The following is a 20,050-nucleotide window of genomic DNA, read 5'->3' as shown; positions in this document are numbered from 1 at the left end:
CCATGAGCTAAAGCCTCACTTCCCCTTTTCTAGTGATTAATTGGAGTTAAGAGTCTGAGGTCCTTTAGTGCCCAGGCTGGCTTTGAACCTCGATCTTTAGATCCCAGCCTCCCGAGTAGCTAAGATTACAGACATGAGCTACCACACCCAGCTTAATAAATTATTTTTAACATTTCCATGCAGTAATAGAATGTTAGAATTGACAGGTTTGTTTTGTTTTTGCCAGTCCTGAGTCTTGAACTCATGGCCAGGGCATTGTCTTTGAGCTTTCCTAAGGCTAGTGCTTTACCACTTGAGCCACAGCATCGCTTTTGGCTTTTCTCTGTATATGTAGTACTGAGGAATAGAACCCAGGGCCTTGTGCATGCTAAGCAAGCACTCTACCATTAGGCCACACTCCTGTCCCCATAGAAGTGATACTTTTTTCTTGACAGACAGAAGGGGAAAAGACATTTATAGTAGAGGGAACTGCTTAGGCTAAAGCACAGGGTTATGAAACAGAGTAAATGTTTGAGAAAGGACAAGAAACAAATGTGTTCAGAGTTGTGTGTTGGGGTCATAAGAGGGGCTCTATCATGAAGGCCTTGTATGCTATGATAAACTGGTTTCAGGCATCCAGGAGCTGTTGAAGGGAATACAGAAATGATAAACTGCAGAATCTCATAGCTGAAGTTGGTAGCAGCATGGGGCATTAATTGGAAAGGTCAGAGACAAATAGGATCCGTGGATACCAGAGTTCTCAGAGGAGGTATGGTATAAGCTCAGCTGTCTAACTAGATAGAATGAGAGAAGAATTAGTGACTCAGATAGGGAAATACGGATAGATTTCTGACTTAGGGAATAAAGTAGGAGAAACATATTGGGGTGGAAAAAGAAAATTAGTTAAATTTAGATAGGCTGAATTTGAGGTATCTATGAAGAAACACATGAAAATGTTGATGAAGTCATCCAACGAAAGGATACAGACTAGAAGAAACTAACTGAAGGTACAACCTTAGGGAATACCAATGTATAAGATAACTCACATGAAGACTCATACTGAACATTGGTCTGCCTTGCTTTGTGTCTAACTTCCTAGAAAGAAAAGAGAGGAGGCTGGAAACCTGGCTTAGTGGTAGACTACTTGCCTAGCATGCTTGGGGCCCTGGGTTTGATTCCTCAGTACCACATAAATAACAAAAATAGTAAGATTATGTAAAAAAATATTAAAAAATAAAGAGGGTCTAGGAATGTGGCTTAGTGGTAGACTGCTTGCCTAGCATGTGTGAAGCCCTGGGATCGATTACTCAATATCACATAAACAGAAAAAGGTCAAAATGGCACTGTGGCTCAAGTGGTAGAGTGCTAGCATTGAGCAAAAAGAAGCTCAGGGATAGAGCACAGGCCGAGTTCAAGCCCCAGGACTGGCAAAAATAAAAAAGGGCCAGGAGTTTGGCCTAGTGGTAGAGTGCTTGTCTAGCATGCATTAAGACCCAGGATTGATTCCTCAGTCTTACATATATAGAAAAGGCTGGAAGTGGTGCTGTGGCTCAGTGGTAGACCTCTGGCCTTGAGAAAGCTCAAGGACAGTGCAAGTATTCTACCACTAGGCCACACCCCAGGCCCCTAACAAGATATTTTTAAGTTTCTTAAGGAACATCAGTCCAACTAAGATCTGAGGATCATATTCAAAGCTATCTCAGGCAGGAAAGTCCATGAGATTCTTTTCATCAATCATGGGGCTTGAACTTAGGGCCTGGGTGTTTTCTCTGAGCTCTTATGGTAAAGGCTAGCACTCTATCACTTTGAGCCATAGTACTACTTCTGGTTTTTGGTAGTTAATTGGAGATAAGAGTCTCACAAAGTTGGTACCAGTGGCTCATACCTGTAATCCTAGCTACTCAGGAGGTTGAGATCTGAGAATCAGGGTTCAAAGGCAGTATGGGCAGAAAAGGCCCCATGAGATTCTTACCTCCAATTCACAACTCAAAAACTGAAAGTGGTGATGAGGCTCAAGTGCTAGAGCAATAGCCTTGAGCACAAACAGGCTCAGGGACAGGGCCCAGGACCTGAGTTCAAGGCCCACAACTGATGGGCTAGGTGAAAAAGAAGTCTCATCAATGTATGTGAATTAGTGCACCTTCTATCTGGCAAATATCATGTAACCCTTTTATTAATTACAATAAAAATATTAAAAAAAAAAAAAAAGAAAAAGAAGTCTCATGGATTTTCCTGCCCAGATTGGCTTTGAACCAAGATTCTCAGATCTCAACACCTGGCCCCAAATGACTGTTATCCCCTATTAACCATCGAAAAACCTGAAGTGCTGCTGTGGCTCAAACTGATAGTACCATACCTTAAGTAAAAAAGCTTAGGGACAGTGCCTAGGCTCTGAGTTTAAGCCCTATGACCAACCAAAAAAAAAAAAAGTCAGTTTTGCTACTCTTGGTCAAGAAGCAAGTAAGATATACTGAAGCGTAAATAAACAATGTGTGTGTTGTGTGTGTGTGTGTGTGTTAAATTAGCTGTCTAAAAGTATAGATGATTTATGGATTAATCACACATAAACATAATTTATGATCATGTATTGAATGTCCTATCTAGAGTTTTCAGGGTTTGTGAATAGGGATATGGTCCTCAGGAACTGGTGACCATCAGTTTTCACCATGTAGAATAGCCCATCCCCACACTAAGAATGCCAGGTCAGCATATAACTGGCTCCATTGTGTGGATAGTTTCCATAGCACAAAGGCCTCAACATAGCACAAGCCAGCCCAGCAGCCGCTTTGGCTAGCTTCAGAGGCCTCCCCACCCCCTCCTCTCTTTCTCTGGCTGTGCTTTGCTGAACTGCTGACTCCTGGCAAAGCCCAGAACAATCACTAAGCTTGGAGTGCATCATGTCCATAGTTTAGAGATCCAATTAGCACTTGGATCATATTGAAACAGAACAATCCAAGGTGCAGAATAATCAAAGGATTGATATATCTTATCCTTGGACCTGGGCACTGTCCCTGATGAGCTCTTCAGCTCAAGGTTACCATCCTACCTATAGTGCCTGTTCCAGTTTTCTAGAGGTTAATTGGAGATAGGAGTCTCACGATTTTTAGTGCCCAGGCTGGCTTTGAACTGAGATTCTCAGATCTCAGCCTTCTGAGTAGCTAGGATTACAGGTGTGAGCCACTGTGCTCAGCATGATATTCTTTTTTTTTTTTTGCCAATTCTGGGTTCTATTCCTCAATACCACATACACAGAAAAACCAGACTGGTGCTGTCGCTCAAGTGGTAGAGTGTTAGCCTTGAGAAAGCTCAAGAACAGTGGTTAGGCCCTGAGTTCAAGCCCTAGGACTGGCAATATCTATATATCTATATTTATATCTATCGATGGATGGATGAATAGATAGGTAGATAGACAGACAGACAAATAGATAGATAGATCTTGTTAGGTCAGGATGATAGGGTTTGGTTTAGGAGGAGCCACAGGAGGGTGGAGAACCTGAACCTGGAGCATCCAGTTCTGTAGTGATCACATGGGACCCACTGTGGAGGGATAAAACAAGATAAATAGCTTTGTTTACAGATTCTTTGAGCTGGATAGACACATGTTTCTCCCTATGAGTATGGACTTTGCTTTCTATAATAGTCTCTGAAACTGAGAAAAGGGATTTTAAAAAGAAATTAAAGGGCCGAGAGTTTAGCTTAGTGGTAGAATGCTTGCCTGGTATGCACGAAGACCTGGGTTTGATTCCTTGGTACCACATACATAGAAAAAAGCCGGAAGTGGTGCTTCTTGACTCAAGTGGTAGAGCTCTAACTTGAGAAAGTCCAAGGACAGTGAACTCAAGCCCAGGACTGGCAAAAAAGAAAAAAGAAAAATAGAAAAAAAAATTGAAGTTGTAAACAGGATCACTGGATTCAATCCTCAGTGCTGCAAAATAAATTTAAAAATAAAATAAAAAACAAGAACTGAGTAGAGTGAAAGAAAGTAAAAGATAATAGATAATCAGAATAAAAGACAAAGAAGTAAGGTACATTCGGTGATCCTAGGAATCACCAGGAATTTCCCAAAGTACACTCCTACCCAGTGGCTCAATTGCTAATCTATCACTGCAGCATCTCACTGGTCTACCCGGTTTCTGGTGAAAGCCGTGATATCCTTATCTTACCTTCCTTGAATTTTTCTTATGAATTTTTACTCAGCTTTTGCTTATTTCTCTGGTTCCTAGAGCCTAATATCATACAGAGGGATAGAGAGAGCGGGATGGTTTCCTGCCTTTACTGTGGATCTCTGGTTAATAGAAACCACCATCAGATCATGCCCTTTACTCAGCAATCCTGTAGTCAAAGATGTTAAGAGAGGACTGAGGATGTGGCCTTGTGGTAGAGTGTTTGCCTAGCATGTGTGAAGCCCTGGGTTTGATTCCTCTTCAGTACCACATAAACAGAAAACGCCAGAAGTAGAGCTGTGGCTCAAGTGGTAGAGTGCTAGCCTTGAACAAAAAGAAGCCCAGGGACAGTACCCAGGCCCTAAGTTCAAGCCTCAGGACTGGCAAACAAAAAAAGACTTAGAAAAAAATCATATTAAGTGAAGTAAGCCAGACTCATAGGCTCAATGGTTTCCCTCATCCTCATTTTTCTTAAGTAGTATAAACTTTGGACAATAGGGCAAACCTAGATACATAAGTCCACATAGGATGATGCTAAATGAAAGGACCTCCAGGATGTAGAAACAAGAGCCATATAATGTGTGACTGGTGTTCTTCATATACTATGTTATCTCTCATCTCTTTTGTTGTCCCTTGGTTGTCTCATATTGTTGCAGTATCATTCCTTGTTATCTGGGATATTGTGTATATGTTTATTTGTTTATTTGAAATAGGATAGGGAAGGGGGAAAGATGAGGGGAGGGGGTGGGGGGACTTTCTCAAGGCTAGAGCTCTACCACTTGAGCCTCAGCACCATTTCTGGCTTTTTTCTATGTATGTGGTACCGAGGAATTGAACCCGGGTCTTCGTGCATGCTAGGCAAGCACTCTACCACTAGGCCAAACTCCCGGCCCTGGAAGTTTATTTTTAATGATGGTTAAAAGCCATCCAGCAGAAAAACTAGAACCTTGACAATTACGGAAATCTACATGTACTGTTTGTTTGTTTTTGTTTGTTTGTTTGTTTTTTTGCCAGTTGTGGGCTTAATCTCAGGGCCTGACCACTGTCCTTGGACTTTCCTCAAGGCTAGAGCTCTACCACTTGAGCCTCAGCACCATTTCTGGCTTTTTTTTCTATGTATGTGGTACCGGGGAATCGAACCTGGGTCTTCGTGCATGCTAGGCAAGCACTCTACCACTAGGCCAAACTCCCGGCCCCTACATGTACTGTTGAAACTAGGACTTCATAGGAAAAGCTGTAACTTGTATGACTTGCACAGTATGGAAGTGGAGATGGAAGAATCTAGCAGTATCTCCCATTTTGCCTTCTCCCCCTATACAGCTCTCTCCTTTAGGTCCCCAGTCCCTCACTAAGCCTGAGCTTGAACCCCTTTTGCTTCCCACATCACTGTTATTTCTCCCTTTGACCAGCCTGCTTCTCTAGATTCAATTCATCACCTCCAGTCCTATCCCTGAGGATCCAGGCTTAGGATTCCAGTGTCCCAACCTTGACTCTCTTAGACAACATTAGATCTTCACATTACTTTATGGCCAGGATTCTATTTTCTTTTTGTCATTGCCTTACGAGTTAGGAAAGATGAATATAAGCTGACTCTGAGATTCCACTACTGACTCTTTTCCACTTCCTAGGCCCTCCAACCCTACTCCCAGCAGATACTTCTTCCCCAACCTGCCTCTGTGGTTTAAATGACTGGGCTGAAAGTTTGGAAAGGGAGGTGCTGGCCTGGGTTGGGGTAGGGAACACACCAGCTTGGAGAAAGCCAGACACAGCAGAACTATTCTATCCCAGAGTTGCAGGGTCCACAGATTCCAGCCCAAACCAGCCAATGAGAGAAGGCTCTCTAATCCCGGAGAACTAAAGAATTCTCTTCAGTTATCCCAATTCTCTGTTGAGCTCCATTCCTTAACCCTACCCCCACCCTCACCCTGGGCAGACTCAGAGAAGTCTGAGGCCCCCAGGGGCACAGCCTATGCTCCACAAAGTGAACTCAGCTTGACTCACTTTCCAAGGAGATTTTTGAAGAATGTTCCAAAGCAGGTTCAGGGAACGATCAGGACTGTGAACCCCAGCTTCCACACACAAATAGAGGGACCAACTGTTCCAGTTCTCCATCCATGATCCTCACCCGCATAGCATATGGCTCTCTGGGCTCATCTCCCAATTGAGGAGGGAAGGAAAAATCCAGTAGCTGTATCAGATGTGTGGGAGTGGACTCAGCCCTCCGCGGCTGTGAATGGGTTAAGAGGCTGGCCCAGCCTCTGCCTGCCCCTCCCAGGGATTAAAAATCCTCTATAAAGGGGACTGTCCACTCAGACCAGTCCAGGGGGGTATTAGGGACCCAGGCACTGTGCCTATCCCCCCTGCCATGTGGGAACTGCGATCCACCTCCTTTTGGAGGGCTGTATTCGCTGAGTTCTTTGCCACCCTCTTCTATGTCTTCTTTGGGCTGGGATGCTCCCTGCGCTGGGCCCCAGGACCCCTGCATGTCCTGCAGGTGGCTTTGGCTTTTGGCCTGGCCCTGGCTACACTGGTGCAGACAGTGGGCCACATCAGTGGCGCCCATGTCAATCCTGCAGTCACCTTTGCCTTCCTTGTGGGCTCCCAGATGTCCCTGCTTCGTGCCTTCTGCTATATGGCAGCCCAGCTCCTGGGAGCCGTGTCGGGGGCAGCTGTGCTGTACAGTGTTACCCCACCTGCCATCCGAGGAAACTTAGCACTCAATACGGTAATGGGCAGCTGAGAGGGATGAGGCAACCTAATGTACTGATGATAATTCTGACTGGCACAGTGTGCGTGTGTGTGTGTGTGTGTGTGTTTCAGTATATGAGAAAAGGCCAACAGTCACTTGGATGGGGAGGGAAGGAAGAGAACCCAAAAATAAAGAATGAAGAAACATGAGTTCAAGTTCCAGCTTTCCTTTCCACTCCTTGCAGGTCCTTAGGGAAGCGAATTTTACCTTGTGGGGCTTCAGTTGCCTCATCCATGTAAGTGGGCACAATGAGCAACTGTTTCCTCTCTGAAAGAGTATTATTAGGAGACCGTCAGGATACAATTCAACACAAATTCAATTATCATGAAAGGGGGAGGGTCATATATTTTGCCTCTCCAGGAACTGATACCCTAAGGGGAACCCTGTGGGAAGCCTAGAGGAGGTAACACCATGGATTTCTAATGAGCTGAATCTCTTCTTCCTTGGTCAGCTGCATGCTGGGGTGAGCGTGGGCCAGGCTACCACTGTGGAGATCTTCCTGACACTCCAGTTCGTGCTCTGCATCTTTGCCACCTATGATGAGAGGCGAAATGGCCGGCTGGGCTCTGTGGCCCTGGCAGTTGGCTTCTCCCTCACCCTGGGCCACCTCTTTGGGGTAAGTAAGAGAGGGGAACAATTTCTTATTCAAGAATTTCAGGATTCCTAAGCCTTTCTCAACTTTTAAAGACTTTTTATTTTGTTTTATGCCTGTCCTGGGGATTAAATTCAGGGCTGAGGCACTGTTGCTTAACCTCCCCCCCCTCAAAGATAATACTCTACTACTTGAGCCATCTCTCCACTTCTGTCTTTTTGATGGTTTCACAGACTTTCCTACCCGAGCTGGCTTTGAACCATGATCCTCAGATCTCAGCCTCCTGTGTAGCTAGGATTTCAGGAGTGATTCACCAGCACCAAGCCCAGTCCATTGTGAAACATGAATATTATCTCCCTTTTTTTAGTCAACCTAGAAGAATCAACTCTATCCAAGTCCCCTCTTGTGATAATATCGAGTTCTTCCTTCTTGATCCCAAGAGAAATATGTGGGTAGATTGGGACTTTGCCGCTGGGCCCACTGGAGTTTCAGTGTCTGCACCCACTAAGGAAACTTTGTCTGTCCTCACCAGCTAGCTGGTGGCTGAAGACTGGCTCTCAGTGGTGGTTTATAAGGAGAGAAGGGAGGGCAAGTCTCAGTTACAATCTTGTCTCTTGCAGATCTATTATACTGGTGCAGGGATGAATCCTGCCCGCTCCTTTGCTCCTGCCATTCTTACCAGGAACTTCACCAACCACTGGGTAAGTAAGGGTTAAGAACTTTGAGCCCCTCTGGATGGGGCTGTTTCAGGTTTGCTTCCTGCTTTCCACGTGGATATGTTGGCTGCTTTGGGCAGCACAAAGTGAGCAGGTTGAGTTACTTTACTAAAAGTTGAGGCTTTTAGCTAAGCATGGTAGTGTGTCTATAATTCCAGTGTCCTAAAGGCTGATGATGGAGGGTCACTTGAGCTCAGAAGTTTGAGGCCAGTCTAGGAAACATAGCAAGATTCCTCTTTTTTTTTTTTTTAAGCTTTTACTTATATTGTTTCTTTTTTAGTTGGATTTGGGGTTGGGATTGTTGTATTTCAGGATTTTTGTCAGGTATCCGCTGAATGAAGCTATGAGGAAAGACAACTAAAAATATGAAGACAAAACTAAGTGCTGTTGGCTCATAACTGTAATCCTAGCTACTCAGGAGGCTGAGACCTGAGGATCATAATTCAAAGCCATCCCAGACAGGGAAGTCCATAAGACTCTTATTTCCAATAAACTACCCCTCAAAAAAAAAAAAGCCAGAAATAGAACTGTAGTGATAGAGTGCTAGTCTTGAGCAAAAGCTCAGAGACAGCATGCAGACTCTGAGCCCAAGCTCCATGACTGACCTTTCCCAAGAAACACACACATACACACACACACACACACACACACACACACACACACACACACACACAGAAACTCCCCCAAAACAGGATGTGCACTCAGCACCTGTGGTTCATGCCTGTAATCCTAGCTAGTCAGGAGGATGAGACATGGGGGATGGTGATTCAAAGCTAGTTTAAGCAGTATAGTCTGTCAGACTCCATCTCTAACTAGGAAAATGTTTGACCAGACCTGTGACTAAGTGGTAGAATGCAAGGTTCTGAGTCAAAGCCCTGGTACAAAAATAAAGAAAAAAAATCAGAATTTGAAGTGTGATTGCAAATGGGCCTGAGCCTCACCTCAGTTCTAATATTTTACTAGTCTTTTGTATAGTCCTGAGAAGATAACACATTCTGTGCCTCACTTTCTCCAATTATAAAATGAAGCTGTCTGTGTGAAATATTTAGTACAGAATCCAGTAAGTATTTGTCTTCAACAAATATTGGTCATGTTTATGTTGTTTTAGCCATATGCAAACCAAAAATGAAAATAACTCAAAAAACAATATCATTATTCACAATAAACAAAAGATGGAAGTAACTCTACTTTCCCTTGATTGCTGAATAGTTAAATAAAATAGGGTCTACACATACATGGAATATTATTCAGTCTTAAAAAAGGTAGGATGGGGCCGGGAGTTTGGCCTAGTGGTTAAAGTGCTTGCCTAGCATGCATGAAGACCCGGGTTCGATTCCTTGGTACCACATACATAGAAAAAAGCCAGAAGTGGTGCTGAGGCTCAAGTGGTAGAGCTCTAGCCTTGAGAAAGTCCAAGGACAGTGCTCAGAGGCCCTGAGCTCAAGCCCAGGACTGGCAAAAAAAAAAAAAAAAAGGTAGGATGTTGGGGGGTGTGGGGGGGGGAGGGAAATGGGTACCAAGACATGTGAAAGGGTATCAATGTACGTGAATTAATGCACCTTCTATCTGGCAAATATCATGTAACCCTTTTACTAATTACAATAAAAAATGCAAAAAAAAAAGGTAGGATGTTTTGATATGCTGCAACATATGAACCTTGGTAACATTTTCTTAACCTTGAACTTTGAGGAAATTATATACACTAAGTGAAATAAGCAATCACTAAAAGTTAATTCTGCTTATAGTGTGCAGACTATTCAATTTTGTAAAAGCAGAAGGCACAACGGTGCCAGGGGCTGGGGTAGAGGGGAAAAAGGCCCTTATTATCTAACGGCAATAGAGCTTTAGATTCAAAACTGGGGAAAAAATTGGAATTGGGCCACATAATTATGCAAATGTACTTTTTGTGTCTATCAGTCCTTAGGCTTGAACTCTTAGGCACTGTCCTTTTGCTCAAGGCTAGTGCTCTGCCATTTGAGCCACAGCTCTACTTCCAGCATTTTCTGTGTATGTGGTATCAAGGAATGGAACCCAGGGCTTCTTGTATGCTAGGGAAGCACTCTATCACTAGGCCACATTCCCAGCCCTGTCCTTGAGCTTTTTTTTCTTTTTTTGCTGAAGACTAGTTCTCTTCTTCCAATTTGAGCCACAATGCCACTTCCTGTTTTCTGGTGGTTATTTGGAGATAAGAGTCTGACTTTCCTGCCTGTGGCTGGCTTTGAACTTGGATCTTCAGATCACAACTTCCTGAGTTCCTAAGATTACAGACGAGAGCTACTGATACCTGGTTTATGTAAATATACTTAACATTACTAAACTGCAAACTTTAAAGTGTTTAGTAAAATAAATGTTATGTCACAAAGCCTATTTTATACAATTTACAATTTTTCCCCAAGTAATATATAAACCAGTGCAAACTGATAACAACAAATAAAATAGATATATGCTGAGAAGGTGCAGGATAAAGGAATATATATATATATATATATATATATATATATATATTTGTCATTTGGGGAGCCTGGGTGCTGTCCCTGAGCTTATTTGCTCAAGGCTAGTGCTCTATCACTTTGAACCACAATTTCACTTCTAGTTTTTTGGTAATTAGAGGTGAGTCTCACAGATTTCTGGACTGACATTGTTTTCTTTTTTCCCCCCAGTCCTGGGGCTTGAACTCAGGGCCTGCGCACTGTCCCTGAGCTTTTTTTGCTCAAGGCTAGCACTGTACACTTGAGCCACAGCACCACTTCTGGCCTTTTCTGTTTATGTGGTACTGAGGAATTGAACCCAGGGATTCATATATGCTAGGCGAGCACTCTACCAGAATGCCGCATTTCCAGTCCTGGGCTAGCTTTGAACCTTGATCCTTAGATCTCAGCCTCCTGAGTAGCTAGGATTGCAGGTGTGAGCCACTAGGCCCCAGGAAGGAATTATTTAATGAGTCAGAAAAGAAACAGTTAAGAGGTGGGTGCTGCTGGCTGGTTCATGCCTGTAATCCTAGCTACTCAGTAAGCTGAGATCTGACGATCACCTTTAGAAACCAGCCTGGGCGCAAGTCCAAGAGAATTTTCTCCAATAAACTACTCAGAAAAAGCTGTGAGTGGTGCTGTGGCTCAAAGTGGTAGTGTTGAGTTCAAGACTTGGCACAGGAAAAAGAGCAACAACACAGCTTAGATTTTTTGTTTTTGGTTATGGGGCCTGGATTCAGGGCCTGGGCACTGTCTCTGAGTTCTTTTGCACAAGGCTACCATTCTGCCACTTTGAGCTATAGCATCGCTTCCAGTTTTCTGCTGGCTAACTGGAGATAAGAGTCTCATGGACTTTCCTGCCCAGGCTGACTTTGAACTGTGACCCTCAGATCTCAGCCTCCTGAGTAGCTAGGAATTATAGGCATGAGCCACCAGTGCCAACCAACTTAGAGTTTTAAAACAAACTGGGGTGGCATGTCGCTTCATGGTAAGTACTTGTTTAGCAGGTACAAGGCCCTAAATTCAATCCCTAGTACCACAAAAGTAGAGACTTCTAGCTAAGACAATGGCGAATTGCATGTGACAGTGTATACAGAAGAGAAACAGCCTGACCTCCAGTCCTTTTCCTGAAGTCTAAACATTCCCTTCCTCTTTCCACAGGTATACTGGGTGGGTCCAATCATTGGAGGAGGACTAGGCAGCCTCCTGTACGACTTTCTCCTCTTCCCCCGGCTCAAGAGTGTTTCTGAGAGACTGTCTGTCCTCAAGGGTACTAGGCCCAATGACTCCAATGCACAACCAGAGGGCACAGGGGAACCTGTTGAACTGAAGACCCAGGCCCTGTAAAATCTCCAGCTGGAGAGAAGAAGTAGAACACTGCTGGCTTTCTGTGGAGAGGCCAAGCTAGCCCCGAGATGAAGAAAGAGACTGGGGGGGGGGGCATGTACTTCTTTATTTGTTAATGTTTGTGTATTTTTTTTCCCTTCTCCCTCTCCCCTTTTGCTGTGTGAAAGCTTTCAAGTTGCATTCATAAGCTGGTTGTGCCCACTTCCCTTCCTCCCTTCCTCCCCATACCACCTCCCTTCGCCGTGTGTGTGTGTGTGTGTGTGTGTGTGTGTGTGTGTGTGTGTGTGTGTGATAGTGTGTATGAACATGGGTGAGTGTGGCTGTGTCTGAGTTTTGGGGCATCTGAGTTTAGGGAAGGGAAATGAGTTGTCAGAGTATATGTCCCTTCCCCAGCCTGGTTTGGTAAACACAGGGAATGGAGACCTTACTTTGCTTCCAGTCAAGTGCCAGGTGCTTGATTTCTGAGGAAGCAGAGAAGCTGGGTGCTCCTCTCAGAAGAGGAGGAGATCAGACATTCCAAGGAGATGGAACTCAAGGGAGGTGGGTGGGAGAGGGAATGGAGGTATTAGCCCAGATCATGATGCAAGTGTACCTAAAAGTGTGGGGGAAGACAAGAGGATAATGTAGCCTCCTTATCTCAGGGATGCTTGCCCCAGGGACTTGGGCAGGGGAAGTAACTCTGAGAAAAGTGAACACTGGGACTTGAGCTGTTCTGTAAAGCCACATAAAGCTGTCTACATCCACTGGCTGGGTTTTGTGTTCATTTTGCCTAGTGGATCTCCTTGCAGGTCCTGGGCCAACGGGCTCCCAACCTCTTTAAGGGGTGGGCCAGACTAGACTGGAGAAAAATAAAGCGGCTGAGCTTGTCTGTCTAACATCCCTTGGCAGATGGCAGCTAGAATGGCTGCTTAAGGCAAAACCAGGAAATCAGATGGCCTGGAGCAAATTAGGGGAGGATGGAGGCGGTGCTGCCCTTCCAAGATTTAATTCATTTATAACAAATGTCCAAGTGGCATCTCTTTACTTTTATCACTAGCCCTAGGCTTCTTTTGGGTGTGTCTTTCCATCTTAAAGCACATTTCTGCTAATTCTTCTTCATTCCCACACACTTCTCACCATTCAAACAATAATTCAGATGTTTCCTAGGAGATTATACTTATATATACACTTATATATAAACTCAGGTCAGGGCCTGGGTACTGTCCTTGAGCTTATTTATTTATTTATTTATTTTGCCAGTCTTGGGCTTGTGCTCAGGGTCTGAGCACTGTTCTTGGGCTTTCTCAAGGCTAGAGCTCGACCATTTGAGCCTGAGCACCACCTCTGGCTTTTTTCTATATACGTGGTACTGAGGAATTGAACCCAGGTCTTCTTGCATGCTAGGCAAGCACTCTACCACTAGGCCAAACTCCCAGCTTACTTTATTATTTTTTTGTAGTTAATTGGAGATAAGAGTCTCTCTGCGGCCAGGAGTGTGAACTAGTGGTAGAGTACTTGCCCAGTATGCACAAAGCCCTGGGTTTGATTCCTTGGCATCACATACAGAAAAAGTCAGAAGTGGTGCTGTGGCTCAAGTGGTAGAGCCAAAAATAAAATTAAAAAACAAAACTCAAGGACAGTGCCCAGGCCCTGAGTTCAAGCCCCAGGACTGGCAAAAAAAAAAAGTAGCTAGGATAGCAGGCCTGAGCCACTAGCTCGGGGACATATCTTTTTTTTTGTTTGTTTGTGTGTGGGTCATGGGCGCTGTCCCTGAGCTCTTCAGCTCAAGGCGACCGCCCTACCCTTGAGCCAAGCCCCACTTCCCATTTTCTAGAGGTTCACTGAAGAGTCTCAGGTCCTCTTGTGTCCGGGCTGGCTTGGAACCTTGGTCCTCTGATCTCAGTCTCCTGAGTAACGAGGATTACAGGCGAGGGCCACCGCGCCCGGCAAAATATGTCAGGCAGACGTTCCAGAGGACCTCTCCCTTTCATGAGCTCTCACAAGCTGCAGAGTATGACTATAGTTCTGACAGACAACATAACTGCCCCCACGACTTACTTCGGTCCACGTAACTTTCCCAACTAATCACTTAGGATTCTGCAACATCCCACTTGACTGCGAGGGGGAGAATCGAAATCCGTCTTTAATAGACTCTAATTTTCACTAGAAAGCAGCCAGGAATTTATAGCGCTGTGACTCTTCGATGCCTACAGGGGATTGCCGCAGATGAAATCAAGCCCAGGACGCGCTTCCCTTCTCCGGATTTGTATCCCCAGGCCCCCTCCCCCCCCACTTGCAGTCAGATGGACCGGCCCGGCTCGCCCCGCCCACTTCCCCCTTCAGACCGGGACACTAGGTGGCGGGAAATTCTGCGACCAGGAGCTGAGAGCTGCTGGCTCTGCGAGGCTCCGGAGAGCCCGCCGAGAGCGGGTGAGTGAGTATGGCGAGAGGGCTGGACATGGCCTTGGGTCCCTTTAGAACCGCCGGGCAGCGTCAGGGCGCGTTGTCCTGCGGTCCGGCCGCCGAATCTGTGCGTGGTCCCGCCGCGGGGTTTAAAGGCAGGAGGCGGGGCTCCGGCGCGCATGCGCCTTCCCATCCTGAGCCGCGGCCGCGGCCCGGGGAAGCAGCGGTGGGTTCTCCCGAGGCTCCTGGGCCTCTCAGTCCCTGGGAGGATGGGGCTGAGCTGGTTGGCGGCCGGAGCAGAACGTCGCAGAGGACTGACTGGCACTTCGGAACTCCTTATCCAGTTCCTTTTTTTTTTAAAGTGCAGTTTGGTGATCATTAGCACTTTGAAATCTCAGATGCTTGATATAAATATTTTTAAAATGTTATTTGTTTTCAGGACGATGTATAGAAGGGGTTACAGTTCCATTTATAAGGTAGTGAGCCCATTACTTCTTGAACATTATTACCCAATTTTTTTTTTTTCTTTAGTGGAATTGGTTACTCTGGTCTTTTCCCTGGGTAAAGTTGCAGAAGGATATAAATCTCTCTGTTGTGTGCTGCGCCTTGAACTTGGGGCCTGGGTGCAGTCCCTTAGCTTTTTTTCAAGGTTAGTGCTCTACTACTTGAGCCTCAGCTCCATATCTGGCTTATTGCTGATTGGTTAGAGATAAGAACCTGAAGGATGTCCCACCATAATCCTTAGATCTCAGCCTCTTTAGTAGCTAGGATTACTGTCCTGAGCCACTGGCGCCAGGTTCCTCAAGTCTCGGCTCTTTACGTTGACTTGTGTGCTGTCCTAGTACCGTTTTGAAAATCTGACCATTGCCGTTATAATTAACCTTTAAACTAGTATTTTGGCCATTCACGGCCAGGTTTGTGTAGGTGGGCATGGTGGCCTTGCATGGTCTGGCCCTGACCCTCTGGGCCTCATTTTCTAAAAGCCCTGATGTTTTCAACTCATCTTTGACTCCTAACCACAGAGAAGAGCACTGTGCTCTTTCAAACCTCAGTGCCTCTGCTCCTCCTGCTCCCTGTTTGGAAGTTCTTGTCATTTCTCTGTCATTGAGCTTGTCTTTGAGTTCAGAAGCCATTGTGGCTCTGAAATCCAGTTTATCCAGGCCTCCCTGGGCCAAACTAGTCGTGTCTTCCTTTGGGCTTCTGATGTATTATTGACCTACCTCTATTATTAGTGGCAGCACACAATTTACTGAGCTCCTGATCCATTCTTCAGACTGTGGTCAGCATCAAGTGTAAAGAGACGAATAGTTCAAACTTCCAACTCCGGTAGAACTGATACTCACTCTAGTAGGGAAAACATGAATATAGGAGTCTTCTGTTGTCAGGGGTTACAGGATGATAAATAAGTCCTCCCTGGGGCTGGGTAACTGCCCCAGTAACTGCGATTTCAGTTACTCCCGATTACTGGGAGGTAAAGGTAAGGAGGCTCCAGGTTAAAGGGTGGCCTAGGAAAACAAACACAAGACACTGAAAAATAACAGCCAAAAGGACTTGGGCATGCTTCATGTGGTAGAACAACTGTCTCACAAACAAGGCCCTGAGTTCAAATCCTAGTACCACAAAGTAGTCCCTGGCTTCCTTATTCCTCCCTCTGCACTCACCACTCTGTATCCTTATGATCCATACCTTCAGCCCCACTCTCTTCTATCTCAACTTCTTGATTTATTTAGGTCAATTTATTACCACATTTATTGAGCACTTACATTATGGTAGTTATGACTCTCTCTCTCTCTCTTTCTCTTCTTTCTTTCTTTCTTTCTTTCTTTCTTTCTTTCTTTCTTTCTTTCTTTCTTTCTTTCTTTCTTTCTTTCTATCCTGGGTCTTGAACTCAGAAACTTAGGGCCTGGGCACTGTCCCTGAGCTTCTTTTGCTCAAGGCTAGCACACTACCACTTGAGCCCCAACACCATTTCAGGCTTTTTCTGTTTATGGGCCTAAACTGGCCTTGAACTTAATTCTTCCATGCAGCTGGGCTTACAGGCATGGAACACCATAGTCAGTTATGAGGTGCATTTTTTTTTTTTTTTTTTTTTGCCAGTAGTGGGGCTTGAGCTCAGGGCCTGAGCACTGTCCTTGGGCTTTCTCAAGGCTACAGCTCTACCACTTGAGCCTCCACTTCCAGCTTTTTTCTATGTATTGGTACTGAAGAATCAAACCTGGGTCTTCGTGCATGCTAGGCAAGCAAGCACTCTACCACTAGGCCAAACTCCCAGGCCCCCCCCCCCTTTTTTTTTTTGAATGTTCAAACTCAAGCAGGGGTTGGAGTGGGGAGGAGGAGAAGGCAGAAGAGGAGGGGGAGGAGGAGGAAGAGGAGGACTCAGAGCTTAGAGAGGCAGCTCCTACATTTGAACTGAAGAGCTACTTAGGGCAGTCTCCTGCTTTGTTCTCATTTATTTATTTATTTTTAAAGAATTTAACATTGATTTTTACATCATATTTCAAATGACATGTTTAACAAACAAGTGTTTAAGAAGGGAATCTATATACAATCACTGGCACTTAGTTTTTACAACATAATCAAAAGTAGGCTAAGGGTTTGTATATCATAGATACATATTAATTTATGTAATAAAACATTATGTCTATAGAGTCATAGTTTCTTTTTGTTGTTGTTCTTTGCCAGTCCTGGGCTTGAGCTCAGGGCCTGAGCACTGTCCTTGGACTTTCTCAAGGCTAGAGCTCTACCACTTGAGCCTCAGCACCATTTCCGGCTTTTTTCTATGTATGTGGTACCGAGGAATCGAACCTGGGTCTTCATGCGTGCTAGGCAAGCACTCTACCACTATGCCAAACTCCCGGCCCAGAGTCATAGATTTTTATGTTTATGTAGTTGTGTTTATATTTCCGATACTATGTCCATAGCATTAGGTATGCAAATATTGAGTCCTCGCTCTTGTACTATTTGGATCTAATAGCCACATATTAAGGATACCATGCGCCTTTTGTTCCTTTGGTCTTGACTTGTCTCACTCAACATGATTTGCTCTAGATTCATCTACTTCCCTGCGAATGCCATTATTTTATCTTGTCTGTTGGCTTTGTAGAATTCCATTGTATATATATACCACATTTTCTGTATCCATTCTTCTGCAGTAGGGCATCTGGATTGTTTCCATCACCTGGCTATTGTGAATAGTGCAGAGATGAACACAGCTGAGCAGGTGTCCTTATCATATCTTGGGTTATGATGTTCATGGTAGATGCCCAGAAGTAGTATGGTGGGATCGTAGGGAAGGTCAATTTTCAGTTCTTTTTTTTTTTTTTTTTTTTTTTTGGTGCCAGTCCTGGGCTTGAGCTCAGGGCCTGAGCACTGTCCTTGGACTTTCTCAAGGCTAGAGCTCTACCACCTGAGCCTCAGCACCACTTCTGGCTTTTTTCTATGTATGTGGTACCGAGGAATCGAACCCGGGTCTTCGTGCATGCTAGGCAGGCACTCAACCACTAAGCCAAACTCCCGGCCCCAATTTTCAGTTCTTTAAGAAACCTCCACACTGCTTTCCAGAGTGGCTGAACTAGTTTACATTCCCACCAGCAGTGTAGTAGAATTCCTTTTTCTCCACAACCCTGCCAGCAACTGTCATTGTCTGAGTTCAAAATCTTGGCCATTCTTATTGGGGTAAGGTGGTATCTTAGGGTTGTTTTTATTTGCATTTCCTTTATGACCATAGATGATGAACATTTTCTCATATGCTTTTCTGCCATTTTAATCTCTTCTTTTGATAAGTCTTGCTTTAGTTCCTTTGCCCATTTAGTGAATGGTTTGTTGGGTTTGGGGGGGGATTAGTTTCTTGAGTTCCCTGTAGATACTGGATATTAAGCATTTGTCAGATGTATTATTGGTAAATATCTTTTCCCAGTTGGTTGGCTATCTCTTTACTTTTGTGGCTGAGCTTTTATCTGTGCAGAAACTTTTTATTTTTAGGTAGTCCCATTTATCAAGTCTCTCTCCAATCTGTTGTGACCCTGGGATTCTGTTCAGGAATCTTTTGCCTGTGCCTATGAGTTCCAGTATCTCTCTTACTCTATCCTGTAGCAGTTTCACGGTTTCCGGTCTGACATTGAGGTCTTTGATCCACTTTGAATTAATGCCAGTGCATGGCGAAAGGCTAGGGTCAATTTTTAGCTTTCTGATGTGGCTGCCCAGTTTTGCCAGCATATGAGGTGCATTTTTAAAATACTTTTGTCCAAGCAAGCCCTACTCTGGAAATTTTGATATAGTAACTAGGCTATGAAAATTAAAAGATGAAGAATAAACAATTCCTATCCTCAAGGAACCTGAGGTAAATGAGGAGAGACAGACTTTTTTTTTTTGGCCAGTTCTGGGGCTTGAACTCAGGGCCTGGGCACTGAGCCACAGTGCTACTTCTGGTTTTCTGGTGATTCATTGGAGCTAATTTCACAGCCTTTCTTGCCTGGGCTGAATCGAGGTCCTCAGATCTCAACCCAAGTAGCTAGAATCATAGATGGGAGCCACCAGTGCCCAACTCTATTATCTCCTTCCCTCCCCTCCCCCCATGCAGCTTTCTGGTTCGGTTGGTGCCCTATCACTTGAGCCATGGTTTTTTTGCTCTGTACTTGGAGATAAAGGTGTGACAGATCGTCTGCCAGGACTAGCTTCAAACTTTGATTCTCATACCTCAGCTTCCTGCATAGCTAGGATTCTATCTGAGAACCACTGGCACTCAGGAAGAAATGATTATTTTAGGGTTTGTAGCAATTTCCGTGTGTGTGCGTGTGTGGTGTGTTTGATTTTTGCAGCACTGAAGTTATGGCTTTATATACTAGGCAAACATCCTGTCACTTGAGCCATGCCAGCAGACTTACATTTTGGTTTTGAGAATAGTCCTTGCTGATTTTGCCTGGGCTGGTCTCCAACTTGATAATTAGCACAGGCTGGGCTTGAACTAGAAATCTTTTTTTTTTTTTTTGCCAGTCCTGGGCTTGAGCTCAGGGCCTGAGCACTGTCCTTGGACTTTCTCAAGGCTAGAGCTCTACCACTTGAGCCTCAGCACCACTTCTGGCTTTTTTCTATGTATGTGGTACCGAGGAATCGAACCCGGGTCTTCATGCATGCTAGGCAAGCACTCTACCACTAGGCCAAACTCCCGGCCCCTGAACTAGAAATCTTACCTCCCCTTTCACCTGCTAGAATACAGGCTTGAGCCACTGTACCCAGCTTTAATTTTGTTTCACTCCATTAGTTTATAATAATTTTATGTGAATGATTTCATTAGATTCCCACAGTGACTACAAGAGGAGATAAGGAAGATAGTTCTCTGTGTCAATTCAAATCCTTTGGAAGCAAACACTGAGGTGAAGTTAGGTGTAAGACATTTATTGAAGCAGAGCATACTCCTGCTCAGGAGGCTGAGATCTGAGAATCAAATTTGAAGCCTTCCTGAACAGGAACATCCACAAGAAGTTTATTTCCAACTACCCCCCCAAAAAAACCCTGAAGTGAAACTGGCTAAAATGGTAGACTGCCAGCCTTGAACGAAAAAGTTAAGGGAGAGTGTGCAGGCCCTGAATTCAAGCCTCAGTACCAAAAAGGAAGACAAATAAAGTTAGGGGAGAAAGCCAAACTGGAAGAGTCTC

General features: G+C 44.7%; 2 protein-coding genes across 2 annotated transcripts in view; both read left to right on the top strand.

The window, feature by feature from the left end:
• Positions 1-6,507: 6,507 nt before the first annotated feature.
• Positions 6,508-12,115, top strand: Mip (major intrinsic protein of lens fiber). The gene is made up of 4 exons (XM_090356752.1): positions 6,508-6,867; positions 7,343-7,507; positions 8,104-8,184; positions 11,829-12,115. The coding sequence occupies exons 1-4, from the start codon at positions 6,508-6,510 to the stop codon at positions 12,012-12,014; spliced, it is 792 nt and encodes a 263-aa protein (XP_090212878.1). The 3' UTR covers positions 12,015-12,115.
• Positions 12,116-14,354: 2,239 nt separating this feature from the next.
• The window catches only part of Timeless (timeless circadian regulator), a 25,472-nt gene continuing 19,776 nt past the window's right edge, over positions 14,355-20,050 (top strand). The window contains exon 1 of the mRNA XM_090327341.1: positions 14,355-14,423. The gene's annotated coding sequence lies outside the window, so the exon portion shown is untranslated. The remainder of the gene's footprint in view (positions 14,424-20,050) is intronic.

Source organism: Megascapheus bottae, chromosome 2 (genome assembly GCF_031878675.1).
Source record: "Megascapheus bottae isolate mThoBot1 chromosome 2, mThoBot2.hap1, whole genome shotgun sequence".
NCBI lineage: Eukaryota > Metazoa > Chordata > Mammalia > Rodentia > Geomyidae > Megascapheus > Megascapheus bottae.
This window is presented reverse-complemented; position numbering and strand designations above follow the sequence as displayed.

Excerpts from the sequence above, each read along its gene's own strand:
- Mip (XM_090356752.1), top strand. The coding sequence starts at position 6,508 with ATGTGGGAACTGCGATCCACCTCCTTTTGGAGGGCTGTATTCGCTGAG. Across the intron at positions 7,508-8,103 it reads CCCTGGGCCACCTCTTTGGG|ATCTATTATACTGGTGCAGG; the intron begins GTAAGTAAGAGA and ends TGTCTCTTGCAG. Across the intron at positions 8,185-11,828 it reads GGAACTTCACCAACCACTGG|GTATACTGGGTGGGTCCAAT; the intron begins GTAAGTAAGGGT and ends CTCTTTCCACAG.